At 41.7% G+C, this 20,902-nt stretch overlaps 1 protein-coding gene across 1 annotated transcript in view; it reads left to right on the forward strand.

The window, feature by feature from the left end:
• Positions 1 to 372: 372 nt before the first annotated feature.
• The window catches only part of GABRG3 (gamma-aminobutyric acid type A receptor subunit gamma3), a 643,304-nt gene continuing 622,774 nt past the window's right edge, over positions 373 to 20,902 (forward strand). Inside the window, exons 1-2 of the mRNA XM_019945622.2 lie at positions 373 to 425; positions 5,450 to 5,598. Coding sequence (XP_019801181.1) covers positions 373 to 425; positions 5,450 to 5,598 — 202 coding nt within the window. The remainder of the gene's footprint in view (positions 426 to 5,449; positions 5,599 to 20,902) is intronic.

A 20,902-nucleotide genomic window follows, 5' to 3' on the forward strand; every position in this document is an offset into this window, starting at 1 on the left:
GGCTCAGGGCGGGGTGGGCTGCTGCGGGCCGCGGGTCTTCTGGGCCAGGGACCGCCCGCAGCCACCTGCTCCCGCCTGCTGGCTGCGCGGACCTGGCGCCGGTGCGCGGGCGGGGGCTGTGCGCCGCGGGGACCGGGTGTCCCGCGTGAGCCAGGCGGAGCCGCGCGCAGACCCGCCGGCCGTCGGGGGCGCGGCCGGCCGCCAGAGCCCGCACCTGTCCCGCCGCGGCGGCCCGGCACCCGAGTCGCGCCACGTTCGGCGACATCGGAGGCAGCGAGGGCACGGAGAACCGGCGGAGGCGAGGCCTGCGACCCGGAGGAAGCCGCGCGCGGCCCGAGGCCTCGGACCCTGAGCCCCACGTTCCACGGCACCATGGCCCCAAAGCTGCTGTTGCTCCTCTGCCTGTTCTCGGGCTTGCACGCACGGTAAGTGGCGCCCGGGCTCCGCATCTCCGGAGGCTCCGAGACTGGAGGGAGGGCGGCGGGGGGCGCTGTCCCCCGGCCCCAAGTCGCCGGCGCGCCTCGCCGTCCGTCGTCTGGGCTGCGGCATATCCTGCCAGGGCCGCGGGGAGGAGACGGGAAGTCGGCCGGCACCCTACCTGTCCCATCTACCCCGGACATGGCCATCTGCCTCTCCGGGCTGGGCGACTGCAGCCTTCTCTGCAGCCTGAAACATGGGGACTCTGAGATTAATGGGCTCTTCTGAAGCTTTTAGGATCTGGTGGTTTTGAGGGGTTTTGAAAACCAACATCATAGGGGAAAGCCTGTGTCTACCTCCTACCCTTCCCCCAAATGTTTCAGCGCTGTGCGCGCGCGCGCGCACACACACACACAGCACACACAGCAACATTCTGTATCATTTTCATCACTGAAATTTCCCAAGACCCAGGAGTTACGGTTTCCTACCTGCCCAGTTTAAACCGGTCTTTGTGAGGAGCAGCCGGGCTGGAGGCAGGTGGAGGAGGACTGGGGCAAGGTGGACAGCTGAGAGCCCTGCTTCTCAGAAAGGATTTTCTTCCCAGGTCCTGCGAGCACACGCACAGTACACATATGCACCCCTTCTACATGAGCCACTTTCACACACGGGAGCATGCACAAACCTACCCCTATAAAGCAAGCATGTTGAAATTGATAATGTTATCTACCTAGTAACTGTAAGAAATTACCTCACCATAGATACCCCAACCTTCCTCCCAGGACACCAACCACCTAATGGGAGCTTAGAAATGCTCCAGGAAGAGATGAAGATGGCTCATGAGGGTGGAAAGACAGTGAGACCAGAGGGGTTAAACATTGTTGCTGTGAATATAACTGGAGATTCTGGGTTTGGTTCCTTTAATTCTGTCTCGGGCTAGATCTGTAGCCCAGAACTTGAAGACTGCCCTGTGCTTTACAAATTAGAGCAGCTCCCTTCCTCCCATCCCGCTCACCACCCCAAGAATCTCAGGGCATCCCTACCCCCAAAACACTTTTGTTTTGACACCATCTTTATTTCCTAGATCTGGGAGCTAGAAAACTAGAGAGCCTTCCTGTGGGCTATAAACCCTGCAGTTGTTAATAGGCAATACCTGGAGGTCTTGCATGTTCATTCACATTTGTGAAGTACCAAAGAACTAGGAAGGTACATTAACAAATCCTACAAGACGTGAATGTGAATGGGTCATAGTTCTCCCTCCCTACCTTTGACAGACCCTGAGGAAGAAAGTCCTGGCCCTCCCCACCGCACACTGCTGGTCTTTGCTAAGAGTTGAGAGTGAGAAAGGCAGATTGTGTGTGCTGGGGAAGGCAGACTCATGGCAGCTCTTCCAATCAGGCTGCACACTCCTTGGGCCTTCAACTGAAGTTTCTTCCTGTCTAAGGAGCTAGCTGGGAAGGGAGATAGGAGTGCACTCTCTGAGGTTGATCATGCCTGGATGTATCTCTTTTTAGAAGCAGACAACACCAGGCACAATGTGGAGGTCCCAGGTCATATACAGATCTGAGGTTATATCTAATCGACCTTCCTATTGCCACCGACTGGATGCAGTGACCTGCAGTTCAGGGTTAGATAATCAGCTGTTTATAGATACACGTTAGAAGGAAACCCGCTATTGTCTTCATTACTTTATGTGCTTAGTAGGAAGGTATCTGGGTGGCTAACTTGAAGTGCTCAGGTGTCTAGGGATTCCCAAACACACATACAATCTCTGGGGATTCTTCATCCTTTCATTTTGCCAAGGCAGGTGTAACAACTTTAATATGTTCTATGTCTGGGTTGATTCCATGGCCTTGATAATAGAGGTTGCATATCAGTTGAAAAAAATCCAAGTTTTAAACTAATTTTGTTGCTGTATACCTCTCCTTTGAAAGTGTCTTTGCTCTTTGAATGGGTTTTACAGACATGTAAAGTAATCTGATGTCCAGCATCACCTTTCAAAACTGTTATTAAGTCTGAGAGGGTTCTCATTTGCACTCTGGCATGCCTTCCTGGTGTTGAAGAGCCCTAGAGAAGGCTCTTACAGTTGTGCTCCATGGTGATGGCTTGGCAGCTCCGTGGAGAGAGAAAATAACCCATTCTGACACCTATGGAGGAGCTTATTCTACATTAAAACACATTAAGTCACACCTGGACCTTGGTGATACCATAAGCGGATGGCTAACTGCTTTCTGAGGTTTAGGAGCTCCTTTTTATGTTTATAGATACATCCAACTTTGTCTCTGTCCTTGTAGCTGAAGAGAATATGTAAGACATGAAAATACTATATGATGGCTGAGCTGTCACTACATCACCAATTTGTTTTTAAGAAAAATGTAATGATGGTGTTTAGGACCCAACAATCCTGATAACATAACACTGATGAAGATTATATATAACCCACTTAGAATTTAGAAAAATAGAACATTTTTGTTTTATTCACGTTCTGGTGAGTCCCTGAGATTGGGTTTTCATCAAAGGGAGGATTTTCCTTTGGGCTGGTGGTCCGGCACTAGCACTGGGAAGCTTCGATTTCATTCTCTGAAGTCCTGCAGCAAACTGACATGGCATCAAGATTGGGAGGAGCCCAGTGTCGGCCCAGAGCATCGCTGCCTGTGTGCTGCCCGCTGTCCCCCCCAACCCAGCCACAGAGCCACGAGTGTCCCATTTTTACCTCCCGAAGGGGAAGGGGCAGGAGAGGATGCTGCAGCTGTTCCTTTCTTTGTCTCCTCCCTCACCTACACTGAGCTAAGAAGCTTACGCAATTTCAGGAAAACCCTCTCATCACCACTTGACTGCTAGAGGGAGAATTAGTCTCATAATACCTGTTATTGACATAGCTCAAAGTATTTTTCAGAAACTAAGGCTGTGTATACAGAAAACTGATGAAGAGTTAGTGTGCTCCTTCTGTGAACATATGAGTGTTGGGGCAAGAGAAGATACAGGGCATGGAGAGCATGGTCTGGTCTGTGCTGGTGAGCTGTCTCTGGGGATGAGGGAGGGGAGGGGAGGGGAAGAGACAGACAGCAGAGGAAGAGAGGACCGCACTGTGGGCGAGTTGGAAGGAGTCCTGAGGATGCTGTATGTGATCCTCCCAGGTGATCTGTCTAGAGAGACAGATAGACAGATAGTCCATAGTCTCCCAAGTGTTTTTGCTGTGGACTGAATTGCCAGGTCCTGTGGGCAATGGTTGGCTCCCAGCAATCCATGTCCTGCAGAACCTGCTTCCACCCACTTTTTTGTAAGATGATAAAATTAACATTCCTGACAATATTCCTGATAAAATAAAATATTCTGCATTTAAAATTCTGTAGTGTTATTTATAAAACATCAGGCTTACAAATAATGAAATGAAGTATATCAGTTCTTGAATATGTGTCCCAAATTTTACAAGTTCCTATTGATGGTGAATATTCAGTGTGAAAAAAATCCACGGCAACTTATAGTTCCTATGGATGATTTATTCTAAACTTCCAGTCAAGAAATAGAATTATAGTTTAATATCAGCCAAGGAAAAAATTAAAAGATGTCAATCTTTGAGATATATGCCATATATTTATTATCAAAACTTCATGTAAGTGTATATATTCATATAGGACTAGACTGACACTGTTCTGATCTGTTAAGGCTAGTTAACACTCATAAAAAGACTCATGTACATATGACACATACATAGATTATACAGATGTTATATATTATAGTTACATGTTATATTATGTAAGTATATATATATGATTCTGAGGCGTTAGACAAAGTAGAGATAATAAACTTTAAAAAGTTTATTCTTTTCATTTATTTCATGTTCATTACAGATAATTTAGACCATTCTAAAAACTAACTTAAAGACACACGTCCCAGAACACAACTGCCCTGAGATGTTGTTGCCATTTTGGCTCCCATCTGGGAAGCTAATCAGAAATGAGCTCATACTCAGGACAAATAAACCTCAATGCAATTTTCTGTTCTATATTTTGTTCTCTTTTGTGAAGAAAAAAAGTCATTACGGTGCACCCACTGACAAGCCATAAAGGAAGAAGGTTGCTTGTTTGTGTGATGAGCTTTTTTGCCCCGGTAAATGGCAGGCCCCCTGGAAGTGCTACTTTGAAGAGAAGACTCTGCTCTTTTCAGGCCTGGATGGCTGTGTTGCTGAGATGGCCTCACTCACTAAGGAAGCTAGCTTGTCATTTTGAGACCTCTTCATTTGAGTACTCCTGTGAGCATGTATCACCCAGGAGAGGCGCCTGTCAGGCTCAGCCCTGCTCAGGAGAGACTCAGATATGCTCAGCGTTCATTTGGACACATTTATTAAAGGGCCAAATGGTAAAGACATATTAGAAAGGTTTTAATTTTTAATGTCTGTATTAGCCTGCTCTGTAAGAGATGAATCAGTTTGTGTGGTAGGAGGCATGTAAAATCACCAGAGGGTGTTTACCAACCAATATCGCTGTTCGTTGGCACCCCATATGGGTGCTGGCCAAGCATACCACCTCCTCGTATCCCTGTGTCTGCCTAGACCAAAGGTGCTAGTCTCCATGAGAAGCACAGAGTCAGATTCAACAATTTTCAGTGAGTGCATTCTGAAGAAGCTGTTCTTACCTTCAACTAAAATGAGGTCTTGGCAGTGGGGAGTGGAAACAGCAAGATGTTTGTGCCTTGACCTTCAGAGGTTCTCAAGGTTGATCCAAGGAAGGCTGACTCTGCTGGTTGGCCTTCATGCATTGAGTTATTATGATGTCTATGGTTTAACATGGACATGGAATCATTTTGTGACATTTAATGAAAACATCATGCTATGTTAATAGTACTATCATTCTTGTTGGATTCTTTCTTATTTGTGTTTTGTTTTACTTTTTTAATTTTAGAGATAATCTATTGGTTGGGATGAGTGTACTAGGGCCTTTCTACCTATTTCAGTGGTGCTTGGGTGAGCCAAAGCTTGACACTTCCTGGAGCCATTGCTACAACTTATATGTCATACTTTGTGCCATAATTACAGATCCAGAAAGGTGGAAGAGGATGAATATGAAGATTCTTCATCAAACCAAAAGTGGGTCTTGGCTCCAAAATCCCAAGATACAGATGTGACTCTTATTCTCAACAAGTTGCTGAGAGAATATGATAAGAAGCTGAGGCCTGATATTGGAAGTGAGTGTTGATGTTTGTTATTCCAGTAGGAAACATACTGTAATATATTTTTAAAGTTTTTATTTTAAATAATTATAAAATCACAGGAAGTTGCAAAGGTAGTGCAGTCACACAATTCGTGGGTATCAAACCAGGAGTTGACATTGGTACAGTGTGTGTACGTGGCTCCACATCATCTTGTCATGTGTGGATCTGTGTAATGACCACTATAATTGAGATGCAGAACTGTTTTATCACCATGAAGATTCCCCTCCTCCAAAATTTCTAACCCATCAGCCACTAATTTGGTCTCTATTTCCGTATTTTTGTCATTTTGAGAATGTTGCGTATGTGCACTCATTCAGTACGTGACCTTTTGAGATTGGCTTTTCTTCCCTCAGCAAAATGATTTTGAGATCCATTCAAGTTGTTGCCTGTATCAGTAGTTTGCTTTTTTTATTGCTAAGCAATCTTCCATGGTATGGATAGACAAAAGTTTGATTAATGTTTATTGAGGAACATTTTGGTTGTTTCCAGGTTTTGACTATTACAAATAAATGACTGTGTGCATTTCTATGCAGGTAATTTGCATGGACATAAGATTTTATTCTCTGGGATAAATGCCCAGGAGTACGATTGCTAGGTCCTATGATAAATGTTGGTTTAATTATTTTTAAGAAACTGTCAAACTCTTTTCCAAACTTTCTGTACCATTTTCTATCCCAACATCACCATGTGAGAGATCTTCACCAGCAATTGATATTGTCACTATTTTTTTATTAACATCTTTATTGGGGTATAATTGCTTTACAATGGTATGTTAGTTTCTGCTTTATAACAAAGTGAATCAGTTATACATATACATATGTTCCCATATCTCTTCCCTCTTACATCTCCCTCCCTCCCACCCTCCCTATCCCACCCCTCCAGGCGGTCACAAAGCACCGAGCTGATATCCCTGTGCTATGCGGCTGCTTCCCACTAGCTATCTACCTTACATTTGGTAGTGTATATATGTCCATACCTCTCTCTTGCTTTGTCACAGCTCACCCTTCCCCCTCCCCATATCCTCAAGTCCGTTCTCCAGTAGGTCTGTGTCTTTATTCCTGTCTTACCCCTGGGTTCTTCATGACATATTTTTTTCCCTAAATTCCATATATATGTGTTAGCATACGGTATTTGTCTTTCTCTTTCTGACTTACTTCACTCTGTATGACAGATTCTAGGTCTATCAACCTCATTACAAATAGCTCAATTTTGTTTCTTTTTATGACTGAGTAATATTCCATTGTATATATGTGCCACATCTTCTTTATCCATTCATCCGATGATGGGCACTTAGGTTGTTTCCATCTCTGGGCTATTGTAAATAGAGCTGCAATGAACATTTTGGTACATGACTCTTTTTGAATTTTGGTTTTCTCAGGGTATATGCCCAGTAGTGGGATTGCTGGGTCATATGGTAGTTCTATTTATAGTTTTTTAAGGAACCTCCATACTGTTCTCCATAGGGGCTGTACACATTCCCACCAGCAGTGCAGGAGTGTTCCCTTTTCTCCACACCCTCTCCAGCATTTATTGTTTCTAGATTTTTTGATGATGACCATTCTGACTGGTGTGAGATGATATCTCATTGTAGTTTTGATTTGCATTTCCCTATTGATTAATGATGTTGAGCATTCTTTCATGTGTTTGTTGGCAGTCTGTATATCTTCTTTAGAGAAATGTCTATTTAGGTTTTCTGCCCATTTTTGGATTGGGTTGTTTGTTTTTCTGTTATTGAGCTGCATGAGCTGCTTGTAAATATTGGAAATTAATCCTTTGTCAGTTGCTTCATTTGCAAATATTTTCTTCCATTCTGAGGGTTGTCTTTTGGTTTTGTTTATGGCTTCCTCTGCTGTGCAAAAGCTTTGAAGTTTCATTAGGTCCCATTTGTTTATTTTTATTTCCATTTCTCTAGGAGGTGGGTCAAAAAGGATCTTGCTGTGATTATGTCATAGAGTGTTCTGCCTCTGTTTTCCTCTAAAAGTTTGAGAGTTTCTGGCCTTACATTTAGGTCTTTAATCCATTTTGAGCTTGTTTTTGTGTATGGTGTTAGGGAGTGATCTAATCTCATACTTTTACATGTACCTGTCCAGTTTTCCCAGCATCACTTACTGAAGAGGCTGTCCTTGCTCCACTGTACATTCCTGCCTCCTTTATCAAAGATAAGGTGACCATATTTGCGTGGGTTTATCTCTGGGCATTCTATCCTGTTCCATTGATCTATCTTTCTGTTTTTGTGCCAGTACCAAACTGTCTTGATTACTGTAGCTTTGTAGTATAGTCTGAAGTCAGGGAGCCTGATTCTTCCAGCTCCGTTTTTCATTCTCAAGATTGCTTTGGCTATTCGGGGTCTTTTGTGTTTCCATACAAATTGTGAAATTTTTTGTTCTAGTTCTGTGAAAAATGCCAGTGGTAGTTTGATAGGGATTGCATTGAATCTATAGAGTGCTTTGGGTAGTAGAGTCATTTTCACAATGTTGATTCTTCCAATCCAAGAACATGGTATATCTCTCCATCTGTTTGTATCATCTTTAATGTCTTTCATCAGTGTCTTATAATTTTATGCATACAGGTCTTTTGTCTCCTTAGGTAGGTTTATTCCTAGATATTTTATTCTTTTTGTTGCAATGGTAAATGGGAGTGTTTTCTTGATTTCACTTTCAGATTTTTCATCATTAGTATATAGGAATGCCAGAGATTTCTGTGCATTAATTTTGTATCCTGCTACTTTACCAAATTCATTGATTAGCTCTAGTAGTTTTCTGGTAGCATCTTTAGGATTCTCTGTGTCATCTGCAAACAGTGACAGCTTTACTTCTTCTTTTCTGATTCGGATTCCTTTTATTTCCTTTTCCTCTCTGATTGCTGTGGCTAAAACATCCAAAACTATATTGAATAAGAGTGGTGAGAGTGGGCAACCTTGTCTTGTTGCTGATCTTAGTGGAAATGCTTTCAGTTTTTCACCTTTGAGGATGATGTTGGCTGTGGGTTTGTCATATATGGCCTTTATTATGTTGAGGAAAGTTCCCTCTCTGCCTACTTTCTGCAGGGTTTTCATCATATATGGGTGTTGAATTTTGTCAAAAGATTTCTCTGCATCTATTGAGATGATCATATGGTTTTTCTCCTTCAATTTGTTAATGGTTTATCACATTGATTGATTTGCGTATATTGAAGAATCCTTGCATTCCTGGAATAAACCCCACTTGATCATGGTGTATGATCCTTTTAATGTGCTGTTGGATTCTGTTTCCTAGTAGTTTGTTGAGGATTTTTGCATCTATGTTCATCAGTGATATTGGCCTGTAGTTTTCTATCTTTGTGACATCCTTGTCTGGTTTTGGTATCAAGGTGATGGTGGCCTCGTAGAATGAATTTCGGAGTGTTCCTCCCTCTGCTATATTCTGGAAGAGTTTGAGAAGGATAGGTGTTAGCTCTTCTCTAAATGTTTGATAGAATTCACCTGTGAAGCCATCTGGTCCTGGGCTTTTGTTTGTTGGAAGATTTTTAATCACAGTTTCAATTTCAGTGCTTGTGATTGGTCTGTTCATATTTTCTATTTCTTCCTGATTCAGTCTTGGCACGTTGTGCATTTCTAAGAATTTGTCCATTTCTTCCTGGTTGTCCATTTTATTGGCATAGAGTTGCTTGTAGTAATCTCTCATGATCTTTTGTATTTCTGCAGTGTCAGTTGTTACGTCTCCTTTTTCATTTCTAATTCTATTGATTTGAGTCTTCTCCCTTTTTATCTTGATGAGTCTGGCTAATGGTTTATCTATTTTGTTTATTTCTCAAAGAACGAACTTTTAGTTTTATTGATCTTTGCTATTGTTTCCTTCATTTCTTTTTCATTTATTTCTGATCTGATCTTTATGATTTCTTTCCTTCTGGTAACTTTGGGGATTTTTTGTTCTTCTTTCTCTAATTGCTTTAGGTGCAGGTTAGGTTGTTAATTCGAGATGTTTCCTCTTTCTTAAGGTGGGCTTGTATAGCTGTAAACTTCCCTCTTAGAACTGCTTTTGCTGCATCCCATAGGTTTTGGGGTGTCAAGTCTCCATTGTCATTTGTTTCTAGGTATTTTTTAATTTCCTCTTTGATTTCTTCAGTGGTCACTTCGTTATTATGTAGTGTATTGTTTAGCCTCCATGTGTTTGTAGTTTTTACAGATCTTTTCCTGTAATTGATATCTAGTCTCATGGCATTGTGGTCGGAAAAGATACTTGATACAATTTCAATTTTCTTAAATTTACCAAGGCTTGATTTGTGACCCAAGATATGATCTATCCTGGAGAATGTTCCCTGAGCACTTGAGAAAAATGTGTATTCTGTTGTTTTTGGGTGGAGTGCCCTATAAATATCAGTTAAGTCCTTGTTTAATGTATCATTTAAAGCTTGTGTTTCCTTATTTATTTTCATTTTGGATGATCTGTCCATTTTTGAAAGTGGGGTGTTAAAGTCCCCTACTCTGATTGTGTTCCTGTCGATTTCCCCTTTTATGGCTTTTAGTATTTGCCTTATGTATTGAGGTGCTCCTATGTTGGGTGCATAAATATTTACAATTGTTATATCTTCTTCTTGGTTCGCTCCCTTGATCATTATGTAGTGTCCTTCTTTGTCTCTTCTAATAGTCTTTATTTTCAAGTCTCTTTTTTCTGATTTGAGAATTGCTACTCCAGCTTTCTTTTGGTTTCCATTTGTATGTAATATCTTTTTCCATCCCGTTACTTTCAGTCTGTATGTGTCTCTAGGTCTGTAGTGGGTCTCTTGTAGACAGCATATATATGGGTCTTGTTTTTGTATGCATTCAGCCAGTCTGTGTCTTTTCGTGGGAGCATTTAATCCATTTACATTTAAGGTAATTATCGATATGTATGTTCCTATTCCCATTTTCTAAATTGTTTTGGGTTCGTTTTTATAGGTCTTTTCCTTCTCTTGTGTTTCTTGCCTAGAGAAGGTCCTTTAGCATTTGTTGTAAAGCTGGTTTGGTGGTGCTGAACTCTCTCAGCTTTTGCTTGTCTGTAAAGGTTTTAATTTCTCCATCAAATCTGAATGAGATCCTTGCTGGGTAGATCAACTTGGTTGTTGGTTTTTCTCCTTCATCACTTTAAATATGTCCTGCCAGTCCCTTCTGGCTTGCAGAGTTTCTGCTGAAAGATCAGCTCTTAACCTTATGGGGATTCACTTGTGTGTTATTTGTTGTTTTTTCCCTTGGTGCTTTTAATATGCTTTCTTTGTATTTAATTTTTGACAGTTTGATTAATATGTGTCTTGGCGTATTTCTCCTTGGATTTATCCTGTATGGGACTCAGTGTGCTTCCTGGACTTGATTAACTATTTCCTTTCCCATATTAGGGAAGTTTTCAACTGTAATCTCTTCAAATATTATCTCAGTCCCTTTCTTTTTCTCTTCTTCTTCTGGAAACCCTATAATTCGAATGTTGGTGCGTTTAATGTTGTCCCAGAGGTCTCTGAGACTGTCCTCAGTTCTTTTCATTCTTTTTTCTTTATTCTGCTCTGCAGTAGTTATTTCAACTATTTTATCTTCCCAGACACTTATCCGTTCTTCTGCCTCAGTTATTCTGCTATTTATCCCATCTAGAGTATTTTTCATTTCTTTTATTGTGTTGTTCATCATTGTTTGTTTCATCTTTAGTTATTCTAGGTCCTTGTTAAATGTTTCTTGCATTTTGTCTATTTTATTTTCAAGATTTTGGATTATCTGTACTATCATTATTCTGAATTCTTTTTCAGGTAGACTGCCTATTTCCTCTTCATTTGTTAGGTCTGGTGTGTTTTTGTCTTGCTCCTTCATCTGCTGTGTGTTTTTCTGTCTTCTCATTTTGCTTATCTTACTGTGTTTGGAGTCTCCTTTTGCAGGCTGCAGGTTCCTAGTTCCCGTTGTTTTTGATGTCTGTCCCCAGTGGCTAAGGTTGGTTCAGTGCGTTGTGTAGGCCTCCTGGTGGAGGGGACTAGTGCCTGTGTTCAGGTGGATGAGGCTGGATCTTGTCTCCCTGGTGGGCAGGTCCACGTCTTGTGGTGTGTTTTGGGGTGTCTGTGGACTTATTATGATTTTAGGCAGCCTCTCTGCTAAAGGGTGGTGTTGTGTTCCTGTCTTGCTAGTTGTTTGGCATAGGGTGTCCAGCACTGTAGCTTGCTGGTCATTGAGTGAAGCTGGCTGCTGGTGTTGAGATGGAGATCTCTGGGAGATTTTCGCCGTTTGATATTATGTGGAGCTGGGAGGTCTCTTGTGGACCAGTGTCCTGAAGTGGGCTCTCCCACCTCAGAGGCACAGCACTGACTCCTGGCTGGAGCACCAAGAGCCTTTCATCCACTGGCTCAGAATAAAAGGGAGAAAAAGTAGAGAGAAAGAATTAGTAGAAGTAGGAAGAAAGAATGAACGAAAGAAAGAAAGGAGGGAAGGAAGGAAGGAAGAAAGAAAGAAGGAAAGAAGGAAAGATAGAAAGAAAGAAGGGAGGGAGGGATGGTGGGAGGGAGGAAGGAAGGAAGGAAGGAGGGAAGGAAGGAAAAAAGAAAGAGAGAAAGAAGATAAAGTAAAATAAAATAAAGTAAAACATAATCAAGTTATTAAATGAGAAATAATTATTAAGAAAAAAAACAAAAAAAACGGACAGATAGAACCTTAAGACAAATGGTGGAAGCAAAGGTATACAGACAAAATCTCACATGGAAGCATACACATATACACTCACAAAAAGAGGAAAAGGGGAAAAAATCATAAATCTTGCTTTCAAAGTCCACCTCCTCAATTTGGGATGATTCGTTGTCTAAAGGAGGGAAGGAAGGAAGGAAGGAAAGAAAGAAAGAGAAAGAAAGAAAGAAAGAAGATAAAGTAAAATAAAATAGTTATTAAAATTAAACTTAATTATTAAGAAAAAAAATTAAAACAAAAACAGATGGATAGAACCCTAGGACAAATGGTGGAAGCAAAGGTATACAGACAAAATCTCACACAGAAGCATACACATAAATACTCACAAAGAGAGGAAAAGGGGAAAAACTCATAAATCTTGCTCTCAAAGTCCACCTCCTCAATTTGGGATGATTCGTTGTCTATTCATGTATTCCACAGATGCAGGGTACATCAAGTTGATTGTGGAGCTTTAATCCGCTGCTTCTGAGGCTGCTGGGAGATATTTCCCTTTCTCTTCTTTGTTCTCACAGCTCCCAGGGTCTCAGCTTTGGATTTGGCCCCGCCTCTGCGTGTAGGTCGCTGGCGGACGTCTGTTTCTTCTCAGACAGGACGGGGTTAAAGGAGCCGCTGATTCTGGGGCTCTGGCTCATTCAGGCCGGGGGGAGGGAGGGGCGTGGAGTGCGGGGCGAGCCTGCGGCGGCAGAGGCTGGCATGACATTGCACCAGCCTGAGGCCCGCCGTGCGTTCTCCCGGGGAAGTTGTCCCTGGATCCCGGGAATCTGGCAGTGGCGGGCTGCACAGGCTCCCCGGAAGAGGGGTGTGGATAGTGACCTGTGCTGGCACCCAGGCCCTTTGATGGCGGCTGCAGCAGCCTTAGCATCTCCCGCCCGTCTCTGGGGTCTGCGCTTTTAGCCACGGCTCGCGCCCGTCTCTGGAGTTCCTTTAAGCAGCGCTCTTAATCCCCTCTCCTCGCGCACCAGGAAACAAAGAGGGAAGAAAAAGTCTCTTGCCTCTTCGGCAGCTCCAGACCTCTTCCTGGACTCCCTCCCGGCTAGCCGTGGTGAACTAACCCCTTCAGGCTGTGTTCACGCAACCAACCCCAGTCCTCTCCCTGCTCTCCAACCGAAGCCCGAGCCTCACCTCGCAGCCCCGCCCGCCCCGGCGGGTGAGCAGACAAGCCTCTCAGGCTGTTGAGTGCCGGTTGGCACCGATCCTCTGTGCGGGAATGTCTCCGCTTTGCCCTTCACACCCCTGTTGCTGCGCTCTGCTCCACGGCGCCGAAGCTCCCCCCTCCGGCACCTGCAGTCTCCGCCCGTGAAGGGGCTTCCTAGTGTGTGGAAACCTTTCCTCCTTCACAGCTCCCTCCCACTGGTGCAGGTCCCATTCCTATTCTTTTGTCTCTGTTTTTTCTTTTGCCCTACCCAGGTACGTGGGGACTTTCTTGCCTTTTGGGAGGTCTGAGGTCTTCTGCCTTTATTCAGTAGGTGTTCTGTAGGAGTTGCTCCACGTGTAGATGTATTTCTGATGTATCTGTGGGGAGGAAGGTGATCTCCGCGTCTTAGTCTTCCACCATCTTCCCCTCCGCCTGTCACTATTTTTTGTTTTAGCTCCTCTAATAGGTGTATGTCCAATAGATTGATATATCTTTGTGGTCTTAATCTACATTTTCCTAATTGTTAAATTTTCTTTATGTGCTTATTTGCCAATAGTTTATCCTCTTCATCAAAATGTCTCCTCATATTAGTTGCCCATTTAAAAATTGGATGATTTTGTTTTATTTATTTTTCTACTGCTTTGTTAAGAGTTCTTCCTGTAGTCTAAGTATGATTCCTTGGCCAGATGTAGTTTTCAAATTTTTTCCCTCATGTAGCTTTTCTTTTCTTCCTTTTAACAAGATCTTTCAAAGAGGAAAAGTTTTTAACATTGAGGAAGTCCAAGTTACTGATTTTTAACTGTTTTATGGAACATACTTTTGGAGTAATGTCTAAGAACTCTTCATGAAGCCCTAGTTCCTGATTTTCTCCTGTTTTCTTCTAAACGTTTTATAATTGTAGGTTTTACATTTAATTCGTTATCAGTTTTGAGTTGTTATAAAAAATCAAGGTGTGAGGTTTAGAGCTAAGTTTCTTTTTCTTTTGCTCATGGATATCTGGTTACCTTATTACCATTTGTTGAAAAAACTATCCTTCCTCTTTGAATTATGTTTGCACATTTGTCCAAAGTCAGTTGGCTCAACTTCTGTGGGTTGTTTCTGGGATCTCTATTTTCTTCCATTTATCTATGTGTCTATCACTGTGTCAGTACCCACAGTCTTGATTGTTACAGCTATGTAATATGCCTTGGAATTGGGTGGAAGTAATTCAACCTCTTTATTTTTTTTTAATATTTTATTTATTTTTGGCTGCGTTGGGTCTTTGTTGCTACATGCAGGCTTTCTCTAGTTGCAGTGAGCGGGGGCTACTCTTTGTTGTGGTGCGCGGGCTTCTCATTGTGGTGGCTTCTCTTGCTGCAGAGCACGGGCTCTAGGCACGCAGGCTTCAGTAGTTGCAGCATGTGGGCTCAGTAATTGTGGCTCGTGGGCTCTAGAGTGCAGGCTCAGTAGTTGTAGCTCACGGGCTTCGTTGCTCAGCAGCACATGGGATCTTCCTGGACCAGGGCTTGAAACCATGTCCCCTTCATTGGCAGGTGGATTCTTAACCACTGTGCCACCAGGGAAGTCCTCAACCTCTTTATTTTTCAAAATTATTTTAGCTCTTATAATACATATTTTTCATATGAATTCTAGAATTATCTTGTCTGTATCTACAAAAATATCTTGTGTTAAATCTTTATATCAATTTGGGAAGAATTGACATCTTTACTATGTTGAGTATTTTGATCCATAGACAGGATATGTCTTTTCATTTATTTAGATCTTCTTTAGTACCTTACATTCAGTGTTTTACAGTTTTTAGTATACAAGTTCTGAATATATTTTGTTAGATTTGCACCTAAGTATTTCATGGTTTTGGAGTGCTTGTAAATGGTACTGTATTTTAAAATTTTCTTCTCCCTGTGTTCATTGCTAGTATACAGAAATATGGTTAATTTTTGTAAGTTAATGTTGCGTCCTCTGACTTGCCAAGCTCAGTAGTTTTAGGAAGTTTTTTTGTTTGTTTGTTTTTGATAGGTTCCTTGGGATTTTCTATGTACATCATCAGGTCTCCTGCGATTGAGACTTTTATTTCTTGCTTTCCCATTTGTATACCTTTTATTATTATTTTTCTTACCTCGTTGCACTGGCTAGAACTTCCAATGCTACATGAATAGTAGTAGTGTGAGTGGACATCTTGCTTTGTTCTGGATCTTAGAGGAAAAGCATTCAGTCTTTCACAATTAAGTGTAATGTTAGCTAGAGATATTTTATATATATTTTCACCAAGTTGAGAAATTTCCCTCTATTTCTAGTTTTCTGAGAGAATATTTTATTTTGTCATGAATGGGTGTTGAACTTTGCCAAATACATTTTCTGGATCAGTTGATATGATCATGTGATTTTTTTTTTTTACACAGCTAATATGGTGAATTACATTGGTTGATTTTCAAATACTGAGCCAGCTTTGCATCCCCAGGATAAACCACACCTACTTATCATGTTTAATAATACTCTTTTTTGAAAACTTTTAATATATTGCAGTATTCTATTTGCTAATCCTTTATAAACCTTTTAATATCAGTGGGGCCTATAATAATATTCCTTGCTTCATTTCTGATATTGGTAATTTGTGTCACCATTCTTTTTTTCTTTGTCATCTTGCTAGAGGTTGGTTCCATTGACCTTTTTGAAGAACCAACTTTTTGTTTCATTATTTTTCTGTATTGCTTTTCTATTTTCAATTTTATTATATTTTGCTATTTATCTTTATTATTACTTTCTTCTGTTTGCTTTGGGTTTATTTTGCTCCTCTTTTTTGAGGTAGCATTTAGAGTCTCGACTTGAGACTATTCTTTTCTAATGTAAGCATTTAATGCTCTAAATTGCACTTTCTGCACTGTTTTAGCTGTATCTCACAGATTTTGCTCTTTTGTATTTTCATTTTCATTCAGTTCAATGTATTTTTTAACTTCCCCTGAGACTTTTTCCCCCTTTAACTCATGGATTATTTATTTATTCATATTTTAAAAAATTTATTCATTAATTTTTGGCTGCGTTGGGTCTTCATTGCCACATGCGGGCTTTCTCTAGTTGAGGTGAGCAGGGGCTACTCTTCATTGTGGTGCGCGGGCTTCTCACTGTGGTGGCTTCTCTTGTTGTGGAGCACGGGCTCTAGGTGCATGGGCTTCAGTAGTTGTGGCATGCGGACTCAGTAGTTGTGGTTCATGGGCTCTAGAGTGTAGGCTCAGTAGTTGTGGCACACAGGCTTAGTTGCTCCATGGCATAAAGGATCTTCCTGGACCAGGGCTCGAACCCATGTCCCCTGCATTGGCAGGTGGGTCCTTAACCACTGTGCCACCAGGGAAGCCCCCTCGTGGATTATTTAGAAGTGTGTTTTTAGTTTCCAAGTGTTTGAAAGTCTTCCTGTTATCTGTTGCTAATTTCTAGTTTGGTTCCATTGTGATCAGAGAACATACTCCGTACGAGTTCAAGATTCTTTTAAATTTGTTACTATTTAATTTATGGCCCAGTATATGTTTTGTTTTGGTGAATGTTCCATGGATACTTGAAAAGAATGTGTATTCTGCTGTTACTGGATGAATTGGATCCTGTTGTTGAGGATCCTGTTGTTGAGGATCCAACTTTTGTTGAGTTCTTCTATATCTTTGCTGATTTTCTATCTAATTTTTCTATCAATTGTTTTGATAGATTAACAATTGATAGATTTAAAAAGACCAAGACAAGGGTAGTGTTCTTGGCCAGGAGAGAAATGCATACCTATTCATGGTGATGGTCAGAGAACATGGGGGTTGTTGCAGACACATTTTTCATAGGATGCACCTAGTCTATGGCTTGTTTCCTCTTCTCCATGGGGCTCAGTTTCATTTAGAGCCCTGCAGCTTGCCAACCCTCACACTACCCCAGCTGCCCCATCCCTCTGTTTTTCCAAGTTTGAGGCTCATTCTCCAATTTATCTGTATGAAGACATAGAATTACACTGGTCCCAGTAGGCATAGAATTTCAAAATCCTTGTGGTGTAGTGTGCAGAGGGTTTGGAGATACATGTCCTGTGCAGTATTGGAGCAGTCTTGTCATCTTTCTGTGTCTCAGTTGCCTCTTTCATATCATGAAGGAGGGGAACAAATTACTCTTAAACTTCCTTCTTGCTGTAAGGTATTTATTCACTGAGCAATACATCTAAATTACCATTGCACAAGGTTCATAAATTCAATTGTCACCACAGTTTTCCCATCATAAATACATAAAAAGTCTACCCAGTATGAAAAGTGTGCAGCAGTTCTGCATTTACATGGAAAGAGAAGATTGAGAAAATGTTACTAATTTTCTCATTAATTGTCAGACACTGTGCTTGACCTTAGAGCAAAGATAAATAAGACTCGCTCTTTGCCCTTCTGGGTAAGTTTAGTCCAATTGGTCCTTTGTTTATCTTGTGCTAGAACATAGCAAAGTGCCTTCCATACGTGGTGCCATTGGAAATATTATTCAGCACCACATTCATCCTCTGAGGGGGAAAATTGGAAGAAAGTGGGTGAAAATGGGTAGAAAGTGGGTAAGCTTGGCTTCCAACCGAGATCTCTCTGACTCTAGCTAGATCACTGCACTATTTATAGAAAATGCAAGGCAAGTCCATTCAAAATCAGGGGGCCCCTCTTACATACTCACATGACACAACACTTGGGAGGGGATGTTCTAAGGCTTTGTCATGTGCAACAGGCAAGCAGAATTCACAATTCTAAAGATTTTATTTTTCCTTTAAGGAAAAATAAGGAATTGTGAATTTTCCAAATGAAACAGCATAATACAAAGAACAAATGCTTCTTTCTTAGAAGGCAGCTCTTCTAAAGCCTCATGTCATTTGGTCCTCAGAAGTCATTTTCATATATCAGAAGGGCTCTGTGGTTTTTGAGTGAAAGAGATTTAAAAAACAACTAAATATAAAACCATATAGTAGTATGCTCCTCTTTGGTTTCATGACTTGAAAGTTCCACCATGCACATTGTCATGGTCCTGGGGCAGCAGGGTGACCTGATGAAGCGCCCCAGGGTCACTGGGTATCTTAGGACTCCTCTTCCTGTCTCACTTAAATGATAAATAATGTCTGAGTGGCAGAATCCGGCAACTCACTGATGTTCAGAGTAACTGCCCAAGGACAGCTCTCCTGGTAAAAGATACTGAATTAGACACCATTTTTGTTCATGGTGTAGAGGCCTCTGCTTTAAGGGATAATTTACTATAAATATCTGTATTTCTTTTCTCACTACTTTTTTTCACATGTAGCAATATTTTATTTGTTGTAACCATTGTGCTTCCTCATCAAGGTGCAGTCAACTTATATTTATATGATACAGTGCTGTTCATGGATTTATCAGTCGTTTGTTGTAATTACCAGTTTATTTGCTCCCCTCCATTATCAGTCCCATCCTCTCTCAGCCAGTTGGCCCATATTTACTGAGCATCCCCTCTGCATCCAGCCTGGGGCTGTGGACAGGTGGGGAGCTGCCTGATACTGCCTACGCTTGGGTTCTTCTGAGGGGAAGGGGAAGGGGAAGGGGAAGGGGTCTGCAGGTAGCATCTAGGATTTGATAATGCTATTCCCACTTTGGAGTAAAGCAGACCTGTTAAGGCTCTCCCTGGCTTAAACTCCTTAAAAACTCCACTTGCTTCTAGGATGAAGTCCAAGCCCCTTCAGATGACAAAGAGAGGTAAGCGCTCTGGCCCTTGCCTACTTTTTTTATGTGTCACACCATCTAGGAACACCCAGCCTCCTGTCTTCTTCAGCTGCATCCTTGCTGTTATCTCTTTCCAGCCTATGATCCTCTTAACCCCTGTCCCATTTCCCACACGGAGCTCATTCCTGCCTCCCTTCCAGCCTTGATGTTTTCTTCCATGGCCTGTACTCCCTCACCTCCCTGCTGGGCTGTATCAAGTGTCTCTCCCCTGATTTCTTCTAGCATCAATTTTTCATCTTTCCCATGGGATTAATAAATTCTGAAGGACTGTCTTGAGGATGGCATAATGTGGTGTAACCATGAAACAGTTTCTGCAACATTTTTGTATACTTTTTACAAGTTTTCAGCTGAGAACTGTCCACTAGGATACAGTTCCTAATTCCTAACTTTAGATGCATCAGTTTACATTGGCATCTCCCAACATACGTAGTCCAACTGAATCCACAAAGATCCAACATCAGGAAATGAAATAAATGGTTCATCACTGTTACTGTCAACAGTAAATAGAATCGAACAGACTCATTTATGTTGCATAGAAGTCATGTGTCCACATGTTACTCTTATTAGTTTTCAGAATACAAATTGTGATCATTGTGTTTTAAAAATACTATTTTCCCAGCTATTGTCTCTCCTCAGCTAACTTCTGAATTATGGATGTATCTGTTTTAGTTTCCCATTTTTAACTATCTGTCATTCTAAGTAATACTTCAGCTATGTCCCTTGCTATTTTCAGGGCTATGCAGGGTGTCATTTATCTCAGCAACACATCTTGTCATGTGGGCTCAAAAATGCTGGAGGAGGATAAACCTTTTAATAAGATAATTGTAAAAAGGAAGGAAAATGACCTGAGTGAGTTTTTCTCCCTTCGGGGTTTCAAGAAATTTGAAGCACTCTCCTGAAAATAGATTATTACAGAATACAAATTCCCTCCCTGTCCATAATCTGGCCAGTCTATGCTAAATGCAATCAGTGTTGGGAAAAATAAAATTGGCTTTTAAAGGTGAATGAACATGGTGAAGACATGCACAATGTGTAGAGATGACCCATGGGCTCATTTAATTCAGGGAGGACATCTGAAAAGTCTCCTCTTGGCTGTGTCTGTAGCCAGAGGGATTAATTTTCTGTTCCTCTTTCTCATGTGTTTGCATATCTGGATTTCTTTTCCTGGCTTTCCTAAAGCTTATTTTCCAAGTTTAATTAGAATTTCTTCTAAATGTGGAATTAGGAACATCCAGTGTGAGAGGAAGCTGATGATGTGGGTGGTGAGGAAGTGCCTTGGTGGCGGAAGACAGGCCCCCAGCTCCTCCCAGTAAGGGGTGCCCACCGGCCCCACCAGAGTCAGAGCCTGAGAGGAGATGCCACTGCCCCTTCTTTCCTTCAGGCTTGCGGAGAGGCCTTGGCAGCCCAGCACTGACTCAGGTACTGATATGACCCAGATAGACCCTGTAGGGTACTGCAGGAGGAACTCCTGCCCTTGCCAGGGTTGTGTTCCCAATGAGGTAGGAAGAGGGAAGATGAGTAAATAGTGGGAATACGATTCCCAATGGGACAGGAGTTAGCTCTGTTGCAGAAAATAGATGTTAAAAAAGTAAAAGAAATAATAAGTGGGCCTTAAAGTATAATTTTTAAAGCAAGCCTTATCACGCTGCTCTTTAATATCTTTCAGTTAAAAATTGTGAGCGTAATTGAGTTACCATAGAACTGTGAAATGAATGCTTACAGACTTTTGGTCACAGATGTGAT

Source organism: Tursiops truncatus, chromosome 2 (assembly GCF_011762595.2).
Source record: "Tursiops truncatus isolate mTurTru1 chromosome 2, mTurTru1.mat.Y, whole genome shotgun sequence".
Lineage (NCBI taxonomy): Eukaryota > Metazoa > Chordata > Mammalia > Artiodactyla > Delphinidae > Tursiops > Tursiops truncatus.